The sequence below is a fragment of the Astyanax mexicanus genome, chromosome 9 (assembly GCF_023375975.1).
Source record: "Astyanax mexicanus isolate ESR-SI-001 chromosome 9, AstMex3_surface, whole genome shotgun sequence".
NCBI lineage: Eukaryota > Metazoa > Chordata > Actinopteri > Characiformes > Acestrorhamphidae > Astyanax > Astyanax mexicanus.
Window position 1 is genome coordinate 472,518 of NC_064416.1, and position 20,590 is coordinate 493,107.

Here is a 20,590-nt window from a genome sequence, read left to right on the forward strand (position 1 = left end):
TGTTTTTTATTTTCATTCTTGTTCTTAGTTCTATTATTCATTTTAGCATTTTTTCCCCATTCTTAACATTTTACTTTACTTTTACTTACATCTTTTTGTAACATCTTTTTACTTATTTTATATTTTATATATATATATATATATATATATATATATATATATATATATATATATATATATATATATATTACTTTTTATGTGACAATTGTTTTTATGTTTAATTTAGAATTTTCTGTTTTACATATATATATTATCTATATACAGTATATATTAAATGTTGATTTAAAATTAGTACTTTCATTTTTTTATTATTGTGTTCTATTTTATTCCTTAATATTTGTAATTTCTAATATTAATAATAGTAATACACTCCAGATATCTCCATGTATCCAGGATTAAAGTAAAATAAATGATACTGGACAGATATAATCTCTAGTAGTCTCTAGTAGATATATAATGGGAAATGAGAACAGTTCAATTTAATGTTTTTATGTTGATTTAAAATTAGTTTTAGTTTTTATTTATTATTATTTCTAATTTAATATTAAATGTTTTCTATCCCTTTTATGTAGTAAATGCTCGGCTACATTGTAAATGAGGGTCACCCTTAATGTTTTTCCCGAGTAAAAATAAAGGTTGACTGATTGAAGATATCCTCGAGTGGAGTCACAAAAAAGACCATTAAAAAATGTTACAATGATGAAACTGGCACTCATCAGGACTGCACCAGGAAATTAAAGAGCAACAATTAAGTTATTAAGTTTAGGAGCAAATACTCTTTTGCAGAACTATAAGTGAATATTCCTATATGCAACCAATATCGATTACTTATTGATCTCGTTTGTATTGAGGTATTGATGGCGATCCCCTAGAGGCCAGTGAGTGTCACTGCAGTGAATCACATGTTGTCTCGTCACTCGCCGGGTGCTGAGAAAGCTGTGGGTTATTAGAGAGAGTAAACACTCGCAGCGCGAGAGCGGCAGCCTCTGATTCAGGGTTTTAGGCTTCCCACGGCTCCGGCAGTCCAATATGCTTTCTGCTGGGCATGATCTATCCAACCTCGTATCTCCACACTCCTTCAATATATACAACTCTGGATAAAAAAATAAGAGAGCACTTAAAAAATTATGATTTTCTTTGATTTTACCAAATTGAAAACCTCTGGAATATAATCAAGAGGAAGATGGATGATCACAAACCATCAAACCACCAAACTGAACTGCTTAAATTTTTACACCAGGAGTAAAGCAGCATAAAGTTATCCAAAAGCAGTGTGTAAGACTGGTGGAGGAGAACATGATGCCAAAATGCATGAAAAAAACTGTTTAAAACCAGGGTTATACCACCAAATATTGATTATTTCTGAACTCTTAAAACTTTATGAATATGAACTTGTTTTCTTTGCATTATTTGAGGTCTGAAAGCTCTGCATCTTTTCTGTTATTTCAGTCATTTCTCATTTTCTGTAAATAAATGCTCTAAATGAGAATATTTTTATTTGTAATTTGGGAGAAATGTTGTCTGTAGTTTATAGAATAAAACAGCAATGTTCATTTTACTCAAACATAAACCTATAAATAGCAAAATAAGATAAACTGATTCAGAAACTGAAGTGCTCTCTTCATTTGTTTTTCCAAAGCTGTATCTCTTTCTCTGTGGGTGGAGAGTGGAGGATGGTGGGATGTGATCGGACTGATAATCTCTGTTGTTTGTGGATGTTGGGAGCATGCGGTGTATCTATTCTGAAATATCAATATTCCCAGGATGATATGGATGATTTCTTTTTGAAATTTGAATGTTCTGCTTTAGTAAACTGGCTGATCAATTGCCATTTGTCAATAATTGGTTGGCAAAAAGCAACCAGTGACTAGTTATTAACAGACACTGGTTTCCAGGAGAGATAATTCATATATAATCTAGGCCTGTACCTCTTACATTAGAAACATAAACCATCCAAACATCTAAATCTGTCCCCTTAATATAAAACTCATTTTTCACAAATAAATAGGCCTGTAGGTGGAGAAATAGGCTCTATGTCCCTAAAAACATGCCTCTTTAAAACTGAGCGCCCTTTAGTACTCTCATCCATTAGGACTGCATGTTGTTGACTTCACCAGAGGGTAGACTCTGTAGGAGCAGTGCAGGGAGCAGGGATTGATTTGGGGCGGGTCTGTAAACGCTGATGTGTGAAACACACTGAGTAGCTTCATAGTAGCTGGATCACTTTACTACTTATTTAAAATAAAAAACATTGAATAAGAAGGTACGTCCAAACTTTTGACTGGTACTGTATATTTCTGTATGTTTCCAGTTCTAATAGTGTTAGATTATTTAAAGTTAACCCCATTCAGTATTCAGACTCAGACGGTTATTACTTAGTAGCAATGCATTAAAAACTATTAAACATGCTTAATTATCACATGAAAGGGAAAGTTTTAGAATTAACACTGTGGTATTATATATATATATATATATATATACAATACAGTTATTAATACTAGGAGAATAAGACTGAGACTCTCCATCTGTTATCAGTGACGTTTCCTCTCAGTAGTCGGTGTGTTTGGACGTGGGCACAGATGCCAGGCCGGGTACCCGTGTGTGAGTGTGTGGCAGAGTGATGCACCAGATTAATGCTGGTGGCGTGGTGATGCTCACCGAGTGTGAACAGTGACTCAGCACTATTACTAAAACACTACATATATATATATATATATATATAGGATGGGCGATATGGCCCTAAAAATAACATCACAATATTTCATGGTATTTTCGTGATATCTTTTCTCCTGGCGATATAATAAAACACTGAATTTAAAAAAATATATTTTGAGAATACACTACTGGAACAAAATGAAATTTAATTTTATTATTGTATGATATGATATGTCACACTCCTAACATATATTAAAAAATACAAGAATTTTATCAGATTTGTAACAGAAGTCAATGATCCAGATTTATTAGTCATGATACTAAAAATAATAATGCACTCCAAATATCTCCATATATCCAGGATTAAAGTAAAATAAACGATACTGTACAGATATAATCTGTCTCTAGTAGATATATAATGGGAAATAATGAGAACAGTGAATTTCTGTTTTGATAAAAACAGTAAAAAAAAAGTAGAATCCTGATGTGATAATTAGGGATGGGCGATATGGCACAATCTTATTACGTACGATATACCTCTAATATATATACTGAAGACTAGAGTAAACTATCTATATATACATAATCTACAAACCATATCAAACCACAGAACCTACTAATATAATCAGCACAAAGACATCATCAATCTGTTATTAAACATCAGTCATTAATTCAGCTCCAAAAACAGTTGTCATCACCAGTTCAGTCTCTCATTTTGGGCTTCATAATAAAAGCCTGATGGAAAATCATTAAAATGTACAAAAACAAAAAAGATCTTCCAGCATGTTATTCTATTTTGATTCAATTTTTCATCAAAATATGGTGAAATATCTCATTATTTAAACATTTGATGATGAACTTGATTATATATATATATATATATATATATATATATATATATATATATATATATATATATATATATAGCTTTATATAATATTTAAAAAAATAAGCTTTTTTCCATCTCCTAATTCTAAATGGTCTAAGTAGTGTACGACTATGCAAGGCAGGAAATTATGTTGTTTAATCTAAACAGAGTGTTATATACAGTATGTTTGTAATAAAACAGTATTTATATTTATTTGTATATGGAACTCTAAAGTCTAGTGCTATGTTCAGGAGCAGAAGCTGTTGGTTTATGAAGCACAGTATGTACTATATATACTTTATATATAAGAAGAAAGGAGATATTTAAAATTCAGATTTGTTTTGATCTGAAAACATGCAAAAATTAATAATTCTGCTACAATAAAATAGGATTTAGAATCCACACTTTGCACTAGTGGATTTCCAGGAGTTATAATTCATACACAGTTAAAGCGTACTAATGTTAATGTGGGCGTCTGACAGTCTGAAGATAATCGAGGAACTAATTACAGGTTTTATCTGCTGGGTTTTCAGAAAATTACACAGATTCTGATTCAACACTTCAGGCCTGATGTAAAACACCTCCCTACATCCCAGTTACCATTCTCCAGTTACCAGTTCACCCCACAGCTGTTCACACTTCCTACCAGAGCATCCTTTCATCAGTGCATCCTTTCACCTGCACCATCGTTCACCATCCACAGATCACATCAGATCTACAGGACGAACAATTAGATCTTTTTTTTTTTTGTATTTTTTTTTTCATTTGTTTATGGTACGCTCCTTTTGCCCTAGAGGAAACTAGTTTTTTCGCTAACTGCGCTAACTGCTAGCTCTCTCACCTTCCAGAGACCAATATATATCACACTTTGGCTTCTGCTAAATCCGGCTAACACTGCTGGAGCAGCATTAGCATTAGCCGCTAACCGCAATAAGTGCTAGCTCTTTCACTGTTTAGAGGCAAGTGTATCGGACTGTAGTCTTCAAGTCTCTAGTCAACGAACCACTAGCTAATATCACCCTGGCTTACTGCAACACTCCCGTTTACTGTTACCGGTAAACACGCAGACTACAGTCTGATATACTCGCCTCTGAACAGTGAAAGAACTAGAGCTGTGGTTAGCTGCTAATGCTAATGCTGCTGCACCCAGCCATAGTGCTAGAGAAACTTCACTAAAAACTCACCTGTATAACTCTGTACTTCAGTGGAGTGTCTTTGCTTCTTAATACCTGACTGATAGAATTCATACATAAGGAGCACTGTAGTACTTTATAGTTTATTTATTTTTGGAATTTCAATTTTTAAACATTTTAATTTATTTCTTGTAACTCTCTTTTAACATTGTTCTGCATTATGTATTATGTGTTTAGACATTTAGAGAGGGCAAATCATTCAACTGATAAAAGCAGAATGTTTATCAGTGCGTCTTTGCTATCGTAACAACGGGAAAAGTACACCTTGTGCATCTCAAGACGCAAAGCAAAAGTACTAATGTCCTAATTCTCTTAATTAATGATGGGTGTGTTTAATTTTGGGCATAAGGTGAAATAAACCAATCAGCGTGTCACTTTAAGAGCTCATCATTCTCTTTAAGAGTAGATCAGGTGAGCTCTGACTTTGGTGGATTGCTATTGTAACGGTGCAGCTACCTGGACGTGTTCAACAAACTCTTCTCAGCAGAGGAAACTGAGCTGCTGGTTGACGCTGTGAAGGAGCTCCAGCAGCTAATTTACGGGAACAGCAATGTTATTTTATTTACTATTCTGTTTATTGTTGATGTAAAAGTTGGGTTTGTGCTGCTGTGTGTTCATGTGTGTGTAATAAGTGGAGGTGTACGCTCGGCTCGGCACAGCGCCTGTGTTACCGAGATAGCGATGAACGTCTGACTGTTGGCGTCTGTCTAGGTTGTATTCAGTCAGTGGAGCTCCTGTGTTTTCTGTTACCAAGATAAACAAGCAAAACTCCAGAAATGTACCTGTTTTACCTATTTAAACCAGGCAGGAGGAAGGAGTGATAATAGAGAAAATAGACTGTTGGTGGGGTGTAAGATAGCAATGAGCGTTGCAACGCACCAACATGCAACAGTCTCTTAATAGTACATTTCTGTACGATATAACAGATAACAGCGTCAGGAAGTGCTATAATAAGAAAACAGCAGAAGATTTGCTTTATATCAACGCAAGATGAAGGACGGGTGACCCAGACCTGTCTCTCTCTCTCTCTGTCTCTAAAACCTGTCTCTGTCCAACTGGCATTCTCTAAATGAGTCCTGGCGCGAGAGTGCAACAGTATAGAGAGAGGAGACGGGTGGAAGAGCTGCCGGTTTGCGAGAGCGTCCGTCGCTCGGAGTGACAGGCCTGATGACTAACTCACTACTGTTTGTGTTATTTTATGTAAGTTACTGGAAGAGTTGCATAAGGCTTCTCTCATTTCTCTCACTTTCACTGCTCTGCACACACACACACACACACACACACACTCGCACACTCGCACATACACTCGCACATACACACTTCTAACAGGCTTATTTTCTACCTATTTCATGTCTGAAGGGAGATCTAGGTCAACAAACCGCAAACCCAGCTTCTCTCCTGCAGTCGTATCGGTCCGAACAGCACTGCTGATTTTATATCGGCTATTTTATATAAATCTGGTAAAGGTCAGGGGGGCCTGAGGCCAAAACAAGCTTCCCAAAACCAAAAATACACGACTTATAGTCCTAAATCAACTCCGGGAACAGTACCGTATTTTTTGCACTATATATTTTTTGTTGTTTTTTATTGTTCCAGCGCAACTAAACATATTTCTGTTCAGCTACAGCTGGATATTTATATTTTATTCCTTCATTCATTACTGAAATTTACTGTATTTATGCTTCTTTGGTCGCAAAAAAACTAAACTATAGCACTAGAGCATTAACAGTCAGCAGGTTATAAATGTAGATGACTGATGGTAATCACAGCAGCCCTGTAACAGATCATGAGTGGAAAATACCTTCCCTACCTTCCTCAGTGCTCCCCTCTTAAACTGCCGCTCAAGCAGTTAGAACTACATTTCCATAAAAACACTACTATTTATTCTTTAATAATATTACAAATTTATTCTCAAAGTGAGCTGTTTTAATTTTTTTAAAGAGTGGCCCAAATGAAGTAAAAATAGTACAAATGAATAATTTTGAACAAAGTTTTATACCCAAAGGTCAGGGGGGCCTGAGGCCAAAACAAACTTTCCAAAACCAAAAATACACAGACTTACAGTCCTAAATTAACTCTGAGAAAAGTACCATATTTTTCACACAATAATTCGCACTTAAAAAAAATTTAATTTTTTCAAAAATCCTCAGAGCTCCTTATAATCCGGTGCTCCTTATGTATGAATTCTATCAGTCAGGTATTAAGGAGCAGTAAAGCCACTCCACTGAAGTACAGAGTTATACAGGAGTTTCAGTTTAGTTCTCCAGCACTAAGGCTGGAGCAGTGTTAGCATTAGCATTAGCCGCTAACCACAGTTCTAAGCACTAGCTCTTTCGACGTTCAGATATAAATATTATCAGCCTGTTGTTTGCACGTTTAACGAGTTAAAATAAGCCACGTGTGACAAACCACAAGCTAATATCACCCTCGATTACCAGAACACTAACTGCTAACGCTAGCAGCTAATGCTATTACTCCAGCCTTAGTGCTGGGGAAATCTGGAAATCTCAGCTTACTGTAAATAAACAGAAGTGCTTTACTCACCCAAATAAACAGTTTTCAGGAGAGAAATCTGTGTAGATTAACATCCAGCACTCGTTTCACTTTAAAATAAGATTTTTTTTAAAGAATTACAGTTTTGTTCACTTAGTTTAGCTTTACAGTTCTCACGACCCAACGGTAAGATCTGCTGAATTAGAAGGAAAACATGGTGACACCCCTGTTCTTTACTAGTGTCACATTGTGCGCCTTATAATCTGGTGTGCTTTACACTGTGAAAAATACGGTATGTGTATCTAAATTTTAAAATAAAAATGGGAACATTTTCTGCTAATCTGCCTCTCTTTACCTTAAAACCAGAGTCTGTATTTTTCTTTAAATTATTGGTATATTATAACCAATTATAAGTATTAGTTTAAATACCCATATTTAATAATGTATTGATTCCTTTGCTAATCTCACACTTCCTTCTTTGCAAGTACATCCTTTTTCTTTACAGTTTTAAGCTTTAAAAGGTAAAACAGCATCTACAGGCTGCTAGATAAGTTAATCAACCAACCTTTATTTTAACTCATGAAAACGTTAAGATGATCCCTTATTTACAATGCAGCTCAGAATGTACAGTTTAAAAGATATTGAAAACTTTTAATAAGAAAATAGAAATAATAAGGAACAAAATAGTAAAAAAAAATTATAAATACAAGAAAAAATATATGGATATATATTGAATATGAATATATGTATATATAAAAAGACAAAAAAATGATGAAATGACATGAAAAGTAAAGAATTTATAAAATACAAAAAAAATAAGAAAAAGATAATAGTTAAAGTAAAGTAAAATGATAAGAATGATAAGAAATAATAAAATGAATCATACGTAACTAAGAACATAGGAATCAAAATAAAAACATAAGAATTAAAAAAACTAATACATAAATGATAAATAAAGGAATATTAATAAATAAAACAAATTAAAAATAAAATAATCAGAAAAAAATAGATAAAAAATGGTAGATGTATAAAGCTTATAAAGAGGATAACGCAGATCCTCCAATAGAAGAATCTCATACTGTACGTGCAGCCAATCATTAATCATTGATTTATCTGACAGCGCTATACATCAAACTCCTCATCTTATACAGAAGAAGATTAAAGATTTTATGGAACATTAGAAATCTGAACATGCGATCGCATTTCCACCGAGCGCCTCGGAGCCGGAGATCGCAGTCGGGAGATCCTGCGCTGTCGTTACTACAGAACATCCCCTACAGAACTTAAACATTATTCTAAATAAAGTGAGTTACTGGGTTTTTTTGTCTTTTATTGTTCCAGTACGGCTGAACATATTCCAAAAAAGCTACAGCAGGATTTTTAGATTTTATTCCTTTATTCATGACTGAAATGTACTGTATTTATGTTCCTTTGGTTGCAAAAAAACTAAACTGTAACACTAGAGCGTTAATAATCAGCAGGGTATAAATGTAGATAACTGATGATAATCACAGCAGCCCTGTAACAGATCATGAGCAGAAAAAGCTTCCTTCCTAATGCTTCCCTCAGTGCTTCACTCTTAAACTGCAGCCCAGCCAGTTAGAAATACATTTCCATCAAAATATTACAACTTTAATCTCCAAATATTTAAATTTATTCTCGAAGTGAATTTTGAAATTTGAAATTTTATGAGATTAAGGTCGTTACTACAGTACATCAGCTACAGCACTCAGTGTTTTTCGAACATTGTTCCAAATAGAGCGTTTTTTAATGTTTTTTTGTATTTTATTGTTTCAGCATGGCTGAAGATACTCCTGTACAGCTCGGGGTATTTATACAGTCGTGCATATACGGTGTATATATTTATAGAGTCATGCATATATGATGGATATATTTATACAGTCATGTGTATATGGTGTATATACTTATAGAGTCGTGCATATACGGTGTATATATTTATATAGAGTCATGTATATGCTGTGTATATATTTATAGAGTCATGTATATGCGATATATATTTATAGAGGCATGCATATACGTTGTATATATTTATATAGAGTCATGTATATGCGGTGTATATATTTATAGAGTCGTGTATATGCAGTGTATATATTTATAGAGGCGTGCATATACGGTGTATATATTTATAGTCATGTAAATGCGGTGTATATATTTATAGAGCCGTGTATATGCGGTGTATACATTTATAGAGTCATGTATATGCGGTGTATATATTTATAGAGCCGTGTATATGCAATGTATATATTAATGGTGGAGTGTATATGCTGTGTATATGTATATAGAGCCGTGTATATGCGGTATATATATTTATAGAGTTGTGCATATATAGTGTATATATTTATATTAAGTCATGTATATGCGATGTGGGTGAAAGTGGAGTTTGCAGGGGTCTGGATGGAGCTGGTATTTATAAATAGCTGGAGTTAGCATTATTTCCACTGCTCTCCTCCCATGATCATCAATCACGCTATCGCCTGGAGAGCATGCTGTAGCATAGCGTAGCGTAGCATCCTCCTGCTCAAACTCACTCAGGTGAGAGTGCTGATCGGAGTAACACTGGAAGTTTAGGAGGACCAAGGGTTCCTCTGTCTAATGTGTTCCTTCATCACAACTGCATTTCCTTCATCACAACTGTATTTCCTTCATCACAACTGTATTTCCTTCATCACTACAGTATTTCCTTTACCACAACTGTATTTCCTTCATCACAACTGTATTTCCTTCATCACTACAGTATTTCCTTTACCACTACTGTATTTCCTTCATCACTACAGTATTTCCTTCATCACTACAGTATTTCCTTCATGACTACAGTATTTCCTTTACCACTACTGTATTTCCTTCATCACTACTGTATTTCCTTCATCACTACAGTATTTCCTTCATCACTACAGTATTTCCTTCATCACTACTGTATTTCCTTCATCACTACAGTATTTCCTTCATCAGTACTGTATTTCCTTCATCACTACTGTATTTCCTTCATCACTACAGTATTTCCTTCATCACTACTGTATTTCCTTCATCACTACTGTATTTCCTTCATCACTACTATATTTCCTTTACCACTACAGCATTTCCTTCATCACTACTGTATTTCCTTTACCACTACAGTATTTCCTTCATCACTACAGTATTTCCTTCATCACTACTGTATTTCCTTTACCACTACAGTATTTCCTTCATCACTACTGTATTTCCTTCAGCACTACTGTATTTCCTTCATCACTACTGTATTTCCTTCATCACTACTGTATTTCCTTCATCACTACTGTATTTCCTTTACCACTACAGTATTTCCTTCATCACTACTGTATTTCCTTCATCACTACATTATTTCCTTTACCACTACAGTATTTCCTTCATCACTACTGTATTTCCTTCAGCACTACTGTATTTCCTTCATCACTACTGTATTCCCTTCATCACAACTACATTTCCTTCATCACTACTGTATTTCCTTCATCACAACTATATTTCCTTCATCACTACTGTATTTCCTTCATCACAACTATATTTCCTTCATCACTACTGTATTTCCTTCATCACTACTGTATTTCCTTCATCACTATTGTATTTCCTTCATCACTACTGTATTTCCTTCATCACTACAGTATTTCCTTCATCACTACTGTATTTCCTTCAGCACTACTGTATTTCCTTCATCACTACTGTATTTCCTTCATCACAACTACATTTCCTTCATCACTACTGTATTTCCTTCATCACTACTGTATTTCCTTGATCACTACTGTATTTCCTTCATCACAACTATATTTCCTTCATCACTACTGTATTTCCTTCATCACTACTGTATTTCCTTCATCACTACTGTATTTCCTTTACCACTACAGTATTTCCTTCATCACTACAGTATTTCCTTCATCACTACTGTATTTCCTTCATCACTACTGTATTTCCTTTACCACTACAGTATTTCCTTCATCACTACAGTATTTCCTTCATCACTACTGTATTTCCTTCATCACTACTGTATTTCCTTCATCACAACTATATTCCTTTATCACTACTGTATTTCCTTCATCACTATTGTATTTCCTTCATCACTACTGTATTTCCTTCATCACAACTATATTCCTTTATCACTACTGTATTTCCTTCATCACTATTGTATTTCCTTCATCACTCCTGTATTTCCTTCATCACTACTGTATTTCCTTCATCACAACTATATTCCTTCATCACTACTGTATTTCCTTCATCACTACTGTATCTCCTTCATCACTACTGTATCTCCTTCATCACTACTATATTTCCTTCATCACTACTGTATTTCCTTCATCACTACTGTATTTCCTTCATCACTACTATATTTCCTTCATCACTACTGTATTTCCTTCATCACTACTGTATTTCCTTCATCACAACTGTATTTCCTGCATCACTACATTATTTCCTTTATCACTACTGTATTTCCTTCATCACAACTGTATTTCCTGCATCACTACATTATTTCCTTTACCACTACTGTATTTCCTTCGTCACAACTATATTTCCTTCATCACTACAGTATTTCCTTCATCACTACTGTATTTCCTTCATCACTACAGTATTTCCTTCATCACTACTGTATTTCCTTCATCACTACTGTATTTCCTTCATCACTACAGTATTTCCTTCATCACAACTATATTTCCTTCATCACTACTGTATTTCCTTTATCACTACTGTATTTCCTTCATCACAACTATATTCCTTTATCACTACTGTATTTCCTTCATCACTATTGTATTTCCTTCATCACTACTGTATTTCCTTCATCACTACTGTATTTCCTTCATCACAACTATATTCCTCTATCACTACTGTATTTCCTTCATCACTATTGTATTTCCTTCATCACTACAGTATTTCCTTCATCACGACTGTATTTCCTTCATCACTACTGTATTTCCTTCATCACTACTGTATTTCCTTTACCACTACAGTATTTCCTTCATCACTACAGTATTTCCTTCATCACTACTATATTTCCTTCATCACTACAGTATTTCCTTCATCACTACTGTATTTCCTTCATCACTACAGTATTTCCTTCATCACTACTGTATTTCCTTCATCACAACTATATTTCCTTCATCACTACTGTATTTCCTTCATCACTACAGTATTTCCTTCATCACTACTGTATTTCCTTCATCACTACTGTATTTCCTTCATCACTACTGTATTTCCTTCATCAGTACTGTATTTCCTTTATCACTACAGTATTTCCTTTTCCACTACTGTATTTCCTTCATCACTACTGTATCTCCTTCATCACTACTGTATCTCCTTCATCACTACTATATTTCCTTTATCACTACAGTATTTCCTTTTCCACTACTGTATTTCCTTCATCACTACTGTATCTCCTTCATCACTACTGTATCTCCTTCATCACTACTATATTTCCTTCATCACTACTGTATTTCCTTCATCACTACTATATTTCCTTCATCACTACTGTATTTCCTTCATCACTACTATATTTCCTTTATCACTACTGTATTTCCTTCATCACTACTGTATTTCCTTCATCACAACTATATTTCCTTCATCACTACTGTATTTGCTTCATCACTACTGTATTTCCTTCAACACTACTGTATTTCCTTCATCACAACTATATTTCCTTCATCACTACTGTATTTGCTTTATCACTACTGTATTTCCTTCATCACAACTATATTTCCTTCATCACTACTGTATTTGCTTCATCACTACTGTATTTCCTTCATCACAACTATATTTCCTTCATTACTACTGTATTTCCTTTATCACTACTGTATTTCCTTCATCACAACTATATTCCTTTATCACTACTGTATTTCCTTCATCACTACTGTATTTCCTTCACTAGAAGTAAATAATATTCGTTGAGAAAAATCAAATTGCAAGTTTTGTTTTTTTTTTGTGGGGAAAGTCCTTTTTTTTAAAGACTTTGAGGAATCAGTGGCGATGATGACGTCATGCGATTTATTCAGAGACCTGGGAGTGAATGTGAATACATGTGATTATGTGTTTTGAGCAAATAAATATAGTGTTATAATAGAAGAATAAAACTTTTAAGGAGATCTTACTTTTTAGGTGTTTTTCTCAATGGGTTTTTTGTAGACGCTTTACCGCACTGGGATGTGATCACTATTATATATATTCTAACCATATATGGATTATGTTTATGTGTGAAGGGATTCCTGATAAATTAAGCTGAGGACACAAGGTGAGATTTGGTAAAATCCGTCCGTAAGGTTTTAAAGTTTAAAATGAAAACATAACTTTCCATGGCCCCCCCCAGAAATATTTTACTTATTGTTTAACAAAGTAAACAAACTATTTAAAAGTAGTATAAATATACAGCTTTAAGGTTATATAATACAGCATGGTGTATTCTCCCCAACAGGGAATTAATCTCATCTAAAACAAGAGCTTAACGTTATGGACGGATCTCTTCACTGGTGATGGATGGATGGATGGATGGATGGATGGATAAAAGTGGAGGACAGGAGAAAGCCGGGCGGAGAGAGATGGTAATGGGAGTGGAGGCTAAAGTAGAGGAGGGGGGGCGAGCGACATAATGACCTGAGAATTTTATAAACAGAGAGAGAGAGAGGTAGAGAGAGAGAAAGAGAGAGAGATACAGAGAGAGAGAGGAAGAAAGAGAGAGTCGTTGGGATGCACTAATTAAGCTTTTCTCTCTAGAGAATGTCCCTGTTCACCTCTCCCTCCCTCTTTCTCTCCGTTTCTATCTAAATCTCTTTCGCTTTCTACCTCTCTCTCTTTCTCTGTCTACCTTTTTTCTCTCTCCCTCTTTCTCGCTACCTTCCTCTCTCTCTACTTCTTTCTCCCTCACTCTCTCCCTCTCCCCCTCCCTCTTTCTCTCTTCCTCTCTCTGTAGCTCTCTCCCTGTCTCTCTATCTTCCTCTCTCTATCACTACCTCTTTCTCTCCCCCTCTACCTTTCTACCTCTCTCTTTCTCTACCTCTATTTCTCTGCCTCCTTCTCTCTTTACCTCTTTCCTTCTCTCTCTCTATCCCTCTCTCTCTCTCTCCATCCTCGCTCTCTCTCTCTCTCTCTGGGTTTCTTGTTATTAAGCTTTACAGCAGCTCTGAGTGAAGGACAGGACGGGCAGATTTTACACTCAGGGTTATGTTTTGTTATTCCACACACACACACACACACACACACACACACACACACACACACACACACACACACACACACACCTTTCTACTTTATATCCAGTCACTAACTGACAAACAGACCCCTACCTGTATATATAACAGTGTTAGGCGAAGTAAACACACACCCTGTTACAGGAGTACAATTACTGACATCAAACAATCCCACTATAATAAGTGTATCTAATAACTGTGTAGTTACATATTAACAATCCATGAAATAACAATTTGACTACTGGTAAAGTACACATAGTTACAGATCAATTACATTGTTACAAGTAATATTTTGTCCATGTCCACAATATCAAATATGAATAAATCTATCATACTGTACATACAGATCATAAAAATGATGAGTTTCTTTGATCTTACCAAATATTAAAAACCTCTGGAATATAATCAAGAGGAAGATGGATGATCACAAACCATCAAACCACCAAACTGAACTGCTTGAATTTTTGCACCAGGAGTAAAGCAGCATAAAGTTATCCAAAAGCAGTGTGTAAGACTGGTGGAGGAGAACATGATGCCAAGATGCATGAAAAAAAAACTGTGATTAAAAACCAACCAGAGTTATTCCACCAAATATTGATTATTTCTGAACTCTTAAAACTTTATGAATATGAACTTGTTTTCTTTGCATTATTTGAGGTCTGAAAGCTCTGCATCTTTTTTGTTATTTCAGTCATTTCTCATTTTCTGTAAATAAATGCTCTAAATGAGAATATTTTTATTTGTAATTTGGGAGAAATGTTGTCTGTAGTTTATAGAATAAAACAACAATGTTCATTTTACTCAAACATAAACCTATAAATAGCAAAATCAGAGAAACTGATTCAGAAACTGAAGTGATCTCTTCATTTTTTACAGAGCTGTATTTTGATGTACACATTAATACTAAAATCTCTCTCTTTTACAGGTTTTATCCTCCTTTCGTTCTACTTGTATGGACTCTCCCAGGTAAATAAAAGCTTTGAGTTATCAGTAGTTACTCTTTCGTCTATATAAATTAAGCAGAACTGGACAGGTAGGTGATAATATCTTAAAAAGGTGATAAAAGGGTGATTCATTGATTTTTTTTAAGTGCATGTAAACGCAATAAATCCGATTATTAGAGTTTTTATTAGAGAATTTAGCTGTACAGTACACAGAAACACATTACAATTACTTTGATACTGCCACATAACTGCCACACACACTCTCGCGCAAACACACACACTCTCCCGCAAACACAATACACTCTCCCGCAAACACAATACACTCTCGCGCAAAAGAACCCCCCTGTGTTTTATTGTGTCATATCGAGCGTATGAGAGTCGCGTGTACGTTTGTTGTCTTTTTCATAAATATTATCCTATCACCTCCATCACAGCTCTAAACACACTCTCACATCTATTTCTCGCTTTCTGTCACGCGCCAATACACACAGGAACACACACACACACACACACTCGCGCGCACACACACACACACACACACACTTTCGTCTTTTCAGTTCAGATATGACACACACACACAAACAGCGCATTTGTCTTTTCTTCCTTCAGTCTATTCACTCCTATACACACACACACTCTCGCGCACACACACACACACACACACACTACACACACACACACACACACACTCTTGCATGCACACTCTCTCTCACAACAGAATCTTTTGATCTTGTTACCATGGCAGTTGGTAGAATACAGTAGAAATCCAGCTGATAAAGTGCTTACATAACTATCACCCTGCCAAGTCCTGACTCTTACCTGCATCTCTCTCTCTCTCTCTCTCTCTCTCTCTCTCTCTTTCTCTCTTATTGTCCCAATCTCTCTCTCTCATTCTTAATTTCTCTATATCTCTCTCTTGTTCATTCTTTCTCTCAATCTCTTCCTTTTGCTCTCTATCTCACTCTTACTGTCTCAATCTCTCTCTCTTTCTCAATCTCTCTATATCTTTTATTCTATATCTCTTTTCCTCTCTCTCTCTCTGTCTCTCTCTCTCATTCTCTCAAATCATTCGCTCTTTCTTAATCTCTCTCTCAAACTCTCTAAATCTCAATCTTTCTCTCACTATTATCTCTCTTTCGCTCACTTTCAATCTCTCAATCTCTATCTCAATCTGTCTTATTCTATATATCTCTTCCTCTCTCTCTCAATCTCTTTCTCTCTCTCATCTTGCTGTTCCTCAATCTCTATTTCTCTCTCAAGCTTTCTCTCACTATCTCTCTCTCTATCTCTCTCATCTTGCTTTCTCTTCCAATCTTTCAATCTTTCTCTCAATCTCTCTTATTCTAGATCTCTCTTTCTCTCTCTTTTGCTCTCTCTCAATCTCTGTCTCAATCTCAAACTGTCTATCTTGCTCAGTCTCTCTCTTAATCTCTCTCTCTCTCTCTCTCTCTCTCCATCTTTCTCGGTCTCTCTTGCTCTCTCTCTCTCATTTTGCTCTCTTTTCCAATCTCTCCATCTTTTAATCCCTCTCTCTTGCCCACTCACTCACTCATCTTGCTCTCTGTCTCAATCTCTCTCCCTCTTTCAATTTTGCTCTTTCTCTCTCATCTCTCTCATTCTGTATCTCTCTCTCTCTTTCTCTCTCGGTTGTCATGTGAACGTTATGTTGAATTCCTGTGAATGAATCATGACATCTAGTCAATAGTATATTTATCTCAACATTACATTAAGTGCTGCTATTCTCCGTCTCTCAGGTCTACTGTCCTCTCGTCCACCACAGGGCTGAGCGGTTCTGAGAGGTTCTGAAAGTGGAGGTCAAAGGTTCTGGAGGCTTTTCAACATGGATGTGGTTCAGTAACTGAACACTAATAAACCGGGTTGAGTTTGTTTTTTACAGAATGCTTAGTTAAACAGCAGGTCGTGAAACAGGTTGTGCCCACATGCCATCAGGCTGCTAAACTTTTCTACATTTTAAACAGCCTTGTTACTCCTATTTTATGTCAGCTGATTTTCATTCCAGCCTCTCGTCGTTCAATAATTGTGATTGGATGTAGAGAAGCATAAAAATATACCATTCCGACTCCCTATTGGTTCATACTGTAATCCATCACACCTGCACACGCCCCCCCACCTCCACCCCACTCCAGCAAGAACATAGCAGATGTATGAAGATGATCCGTGCAGAGACTCAAGAGAGCTCCAGACAAACTCCAGCCCAACTAAACTTCTTTAATATATTTACATTCTACTAAAATACATTCATTTACAATCAGCATATATGCAGCTGAAACACTAGAGAACAGCCTAGTGCAAAATCCCATAAGAGCAATTATAACTCTGAAAAAATACAACAGTGTAGCTTAAAACAATTATAGATGATAGCAACTAAATATTATGTTCTAAAATATTGTATTGATTTAAATAATGTTAGCTTAAAGCTAAAAAGGGGTTAAATATCAATTATTAACTTAATTTAACTTATTGGAAAAAAAAGAAATAAATTGGTAACACTTTCTATTATGTCATCTTATTTAGACTCTATAAACACATTCATATACACATTATAAATTCATATTTATAATGCCTCATAAGGCATTATAAACATGGCTATAAATATTTATAAAAATACATAACACATTATAGCCATGTTTATTATGCATTATGAATGATTAAAATAGTATATATATATATATATATATATATATATATATATATATATATATATATATATCATTAATAATCTGGTTCTACAATAAAAGTTAGAGTGCACAAAAAACTGTTTTAATACATTATAAGTGACTATAACTAATACATTATATTCAGGACCAGTATAATTCATAAATTATTAAAAATAATGTGGTGTTTATTTAGTTAGAAGTTAGAAGCTTTTTTGTAGTAATGCATAAATCTGCAAGCTGTGACTTTCTAGAGACTTTCTAGGTTTTATATATGTTAACATGTTATAAACACAGCTATTAATGATGCATTATGATCACAATTTACAATGCATAATAAACAAAGATGGCTATAATGGGTTATAGATTTTTATAAACATGTATAGATATGTTCATAATGCTTTATAATGTGTTATGAGTATGTTTGTAGAGTCTTATAGAGATGACATTCATAGAAAGTGCTACCGATTCGTTGGATTTGACACTTAGCATTATGATACTTAGCATTATGCTTGAATCAACACAATACGTAGCTTTAAAACAAACGCTTGCTTGGGAATGAAGTTATTTCTGATCTGCTATCTTGTGTAGGACTGAAATAAAACAGTCAAATGTACAAAATGCTAAATTGCTTAGCTAAAATCAGCAACAGCAGCTTCTTGAACATCTTGAAGCTTTAAAACTCTGAATTCAAGCTCTACCTTTGTCAAACATCTCAACAGCTCAAGCCTGGCTTTACTATAAACTACTGTAAACGTCTGTAGGTCAATGTCCTGAAATCCTTAAGCCTCCTTACTTTTTCCTACTTGTTCTTCTCGTCTTTTAAAGTGTACAATATATCCATAGAGGAACCTACTTTTATTCAGAACATTGCTTAAAAATCTTAAAGCCTTAAAACTCTGAATTCAAGCTCTACCTTTGCCAAACATCTCAACAGCTCAGGCCCGGCTTTACTACTGTAAAATCTACTTCTGTAGATCAATGTATCCATAGAGGAACCTACTGTATACAGAACATCAGTAAGACTTTGAGCATTAAGCGTTGAGCTCAGCGGTTCAGTCGAGCAAGCCTGAGCTCCACCATTGGCCAGACATCCACCATCTGAAATCAACTTATTGCTAAAATCAGCAACAGCAGCTTCTTGAACATCATAAAGTTCTGAAACTCTGAATTCAAGCTCTTTCTTTGCCAAACATCTCAACAGCTCAGACCTGGTTTTACTACTGTAAACGTCTGTAGATCAATGTACTAAAATCCTTAAGCCTCCTTACTTTTCCCTACTTGTTCTTCTTGTTTTTGAAGGGTACAATATATCCATAGAGGAATCTACTCTATTTAGAACATGGGTAAGACTTTAAGCATTAAGCGTTGAGCTCAGCGGTTCAGTTGAGGAAGCCTGAGCTTCATCGTTGGCCAGACATCCACCATCTGAAACCAACTTATCGCTAAAATCCATAAAATCCAGAAAGTCGGAGAGAAAGCCCCGCTATCCCCCCGTAAAGCAGCGACAGCCTTACCTCCCGCAGCTCTTTGGCCACATCTTTGAGCTCGATGAGAATTCCTTCCAGCTGCTCGATCACCATCTTCATGTGGCTGCGGATGCGCTCTTTCTGGCTGGGGGTCTCAGAGGGTTCCCGGGCAGGAGCTCCGCTCTTGGACATCCTTCACAGGCTGAGCAGGGGCCAGCGGGCGGAGGGCTGAGGACGGGGGCAGGCCGAGCCGCGGTCCATGTCTGGGGCCACCGGAGGGAGCCGCAGTGCTACTGATCCGATCTCGGGCTCGGGCCGCTCGGGCAGGCTTCAACATCTTAAAAACGCCCGGGCAGCCAGGAGACGTGGTGGGGCCTGGGGGCAAGCCTCCTCCCGCGAGACTCTGCGAGACGTCCGGAGGAAGAAGAGGGCGACGGGGGACGTGCGGGAATCATCGAAACCACACGAGTTTAAATCCAGTCAAAAAAGAAGGAAAAAAAGAGTAGGGCGTGGATCCAGAAAACGAGGAAAAAAATCAAGGAAAGGTACGACCAAGGTGAAAGTCCAAGTGAACCATTACATGATGCCTTTTTCGTTTCTGCTTTCTTGTCGTTTTGTGCCTGGGTATAGGTATGGGTAAATCAGGTATGGGTAAAGCACTACTGTGAAAGTCTGTGGAACTCGATTAACCTATTGCATGTGTGGACGTTCCCAAACATCATATTTCTATTGAGCTTTTTCTTTCCGCAGAGGACGACGATAATGGAAAAACACAAAAGGAAAGCAAAGAAAAGAGGAGGCACTGCGTTCGTCTTCCCATACAATGGTCCACCACCTCTTTAAACGCAAGATCACCAGCCCACACAAGATCCAGACCAGACCGGGATTGAACGTTGGCCACTCACCCTATTCTTGACAGGGATCAATCAATTTGCAATTTTTTTTTAAAGAAGGGCGACGATTCCATAGAAAAATCCAGAAGATTTCTGAAGATTTCTCAAGATTCCTGAAGATTTCAGAAGATTCCTAAAGATCCCAGAGATATTCCAAGCCTCCAAGGATTGGGGGTATGTTGGTTGAGGAAGCCTACAGCCAAA

General features: G+C 35.9%; 2 protein-coding genes across 4 annotated transcripts in view; one reads left to right on the forward strand and one right to left on the reverse strand.

The window, feature by feature from the left end:
• Window positions 1–20,590, forward strand: part of LOC125804556 (uncharacterized) — a 444,972-nt gene that overhangs the window by 326,738 nt on the left and 97,644 nt on the right. The gene's annotated exons all lie outside the window — the stretch shown is intronic.
• insyn1 (inhibitory synaptic factor 1) overlaps window positions 1–20,590 on the reverse strand; it is a 117,866-nt gene that overhangs the window by 95,163 nt on the left and 2,113 nt on the right. For all 3 annotated transcript variants that reach the window (XM_022685692.2, XM_022685691.2, XM_022685690.2), the window contains exon 3: window positions 19,542–20,579. In XM_022685692.2, coding sequence (XP_022541413.1) covers window positions 19,542–19,685 — 144 coding nt within the window. In that variant the 5' untranslated portion in view covers window positions 19,686–20,579. The remainder of the gene's footprint in view (window positions 1–19,541; window positions 20,580–20,590) is intronic.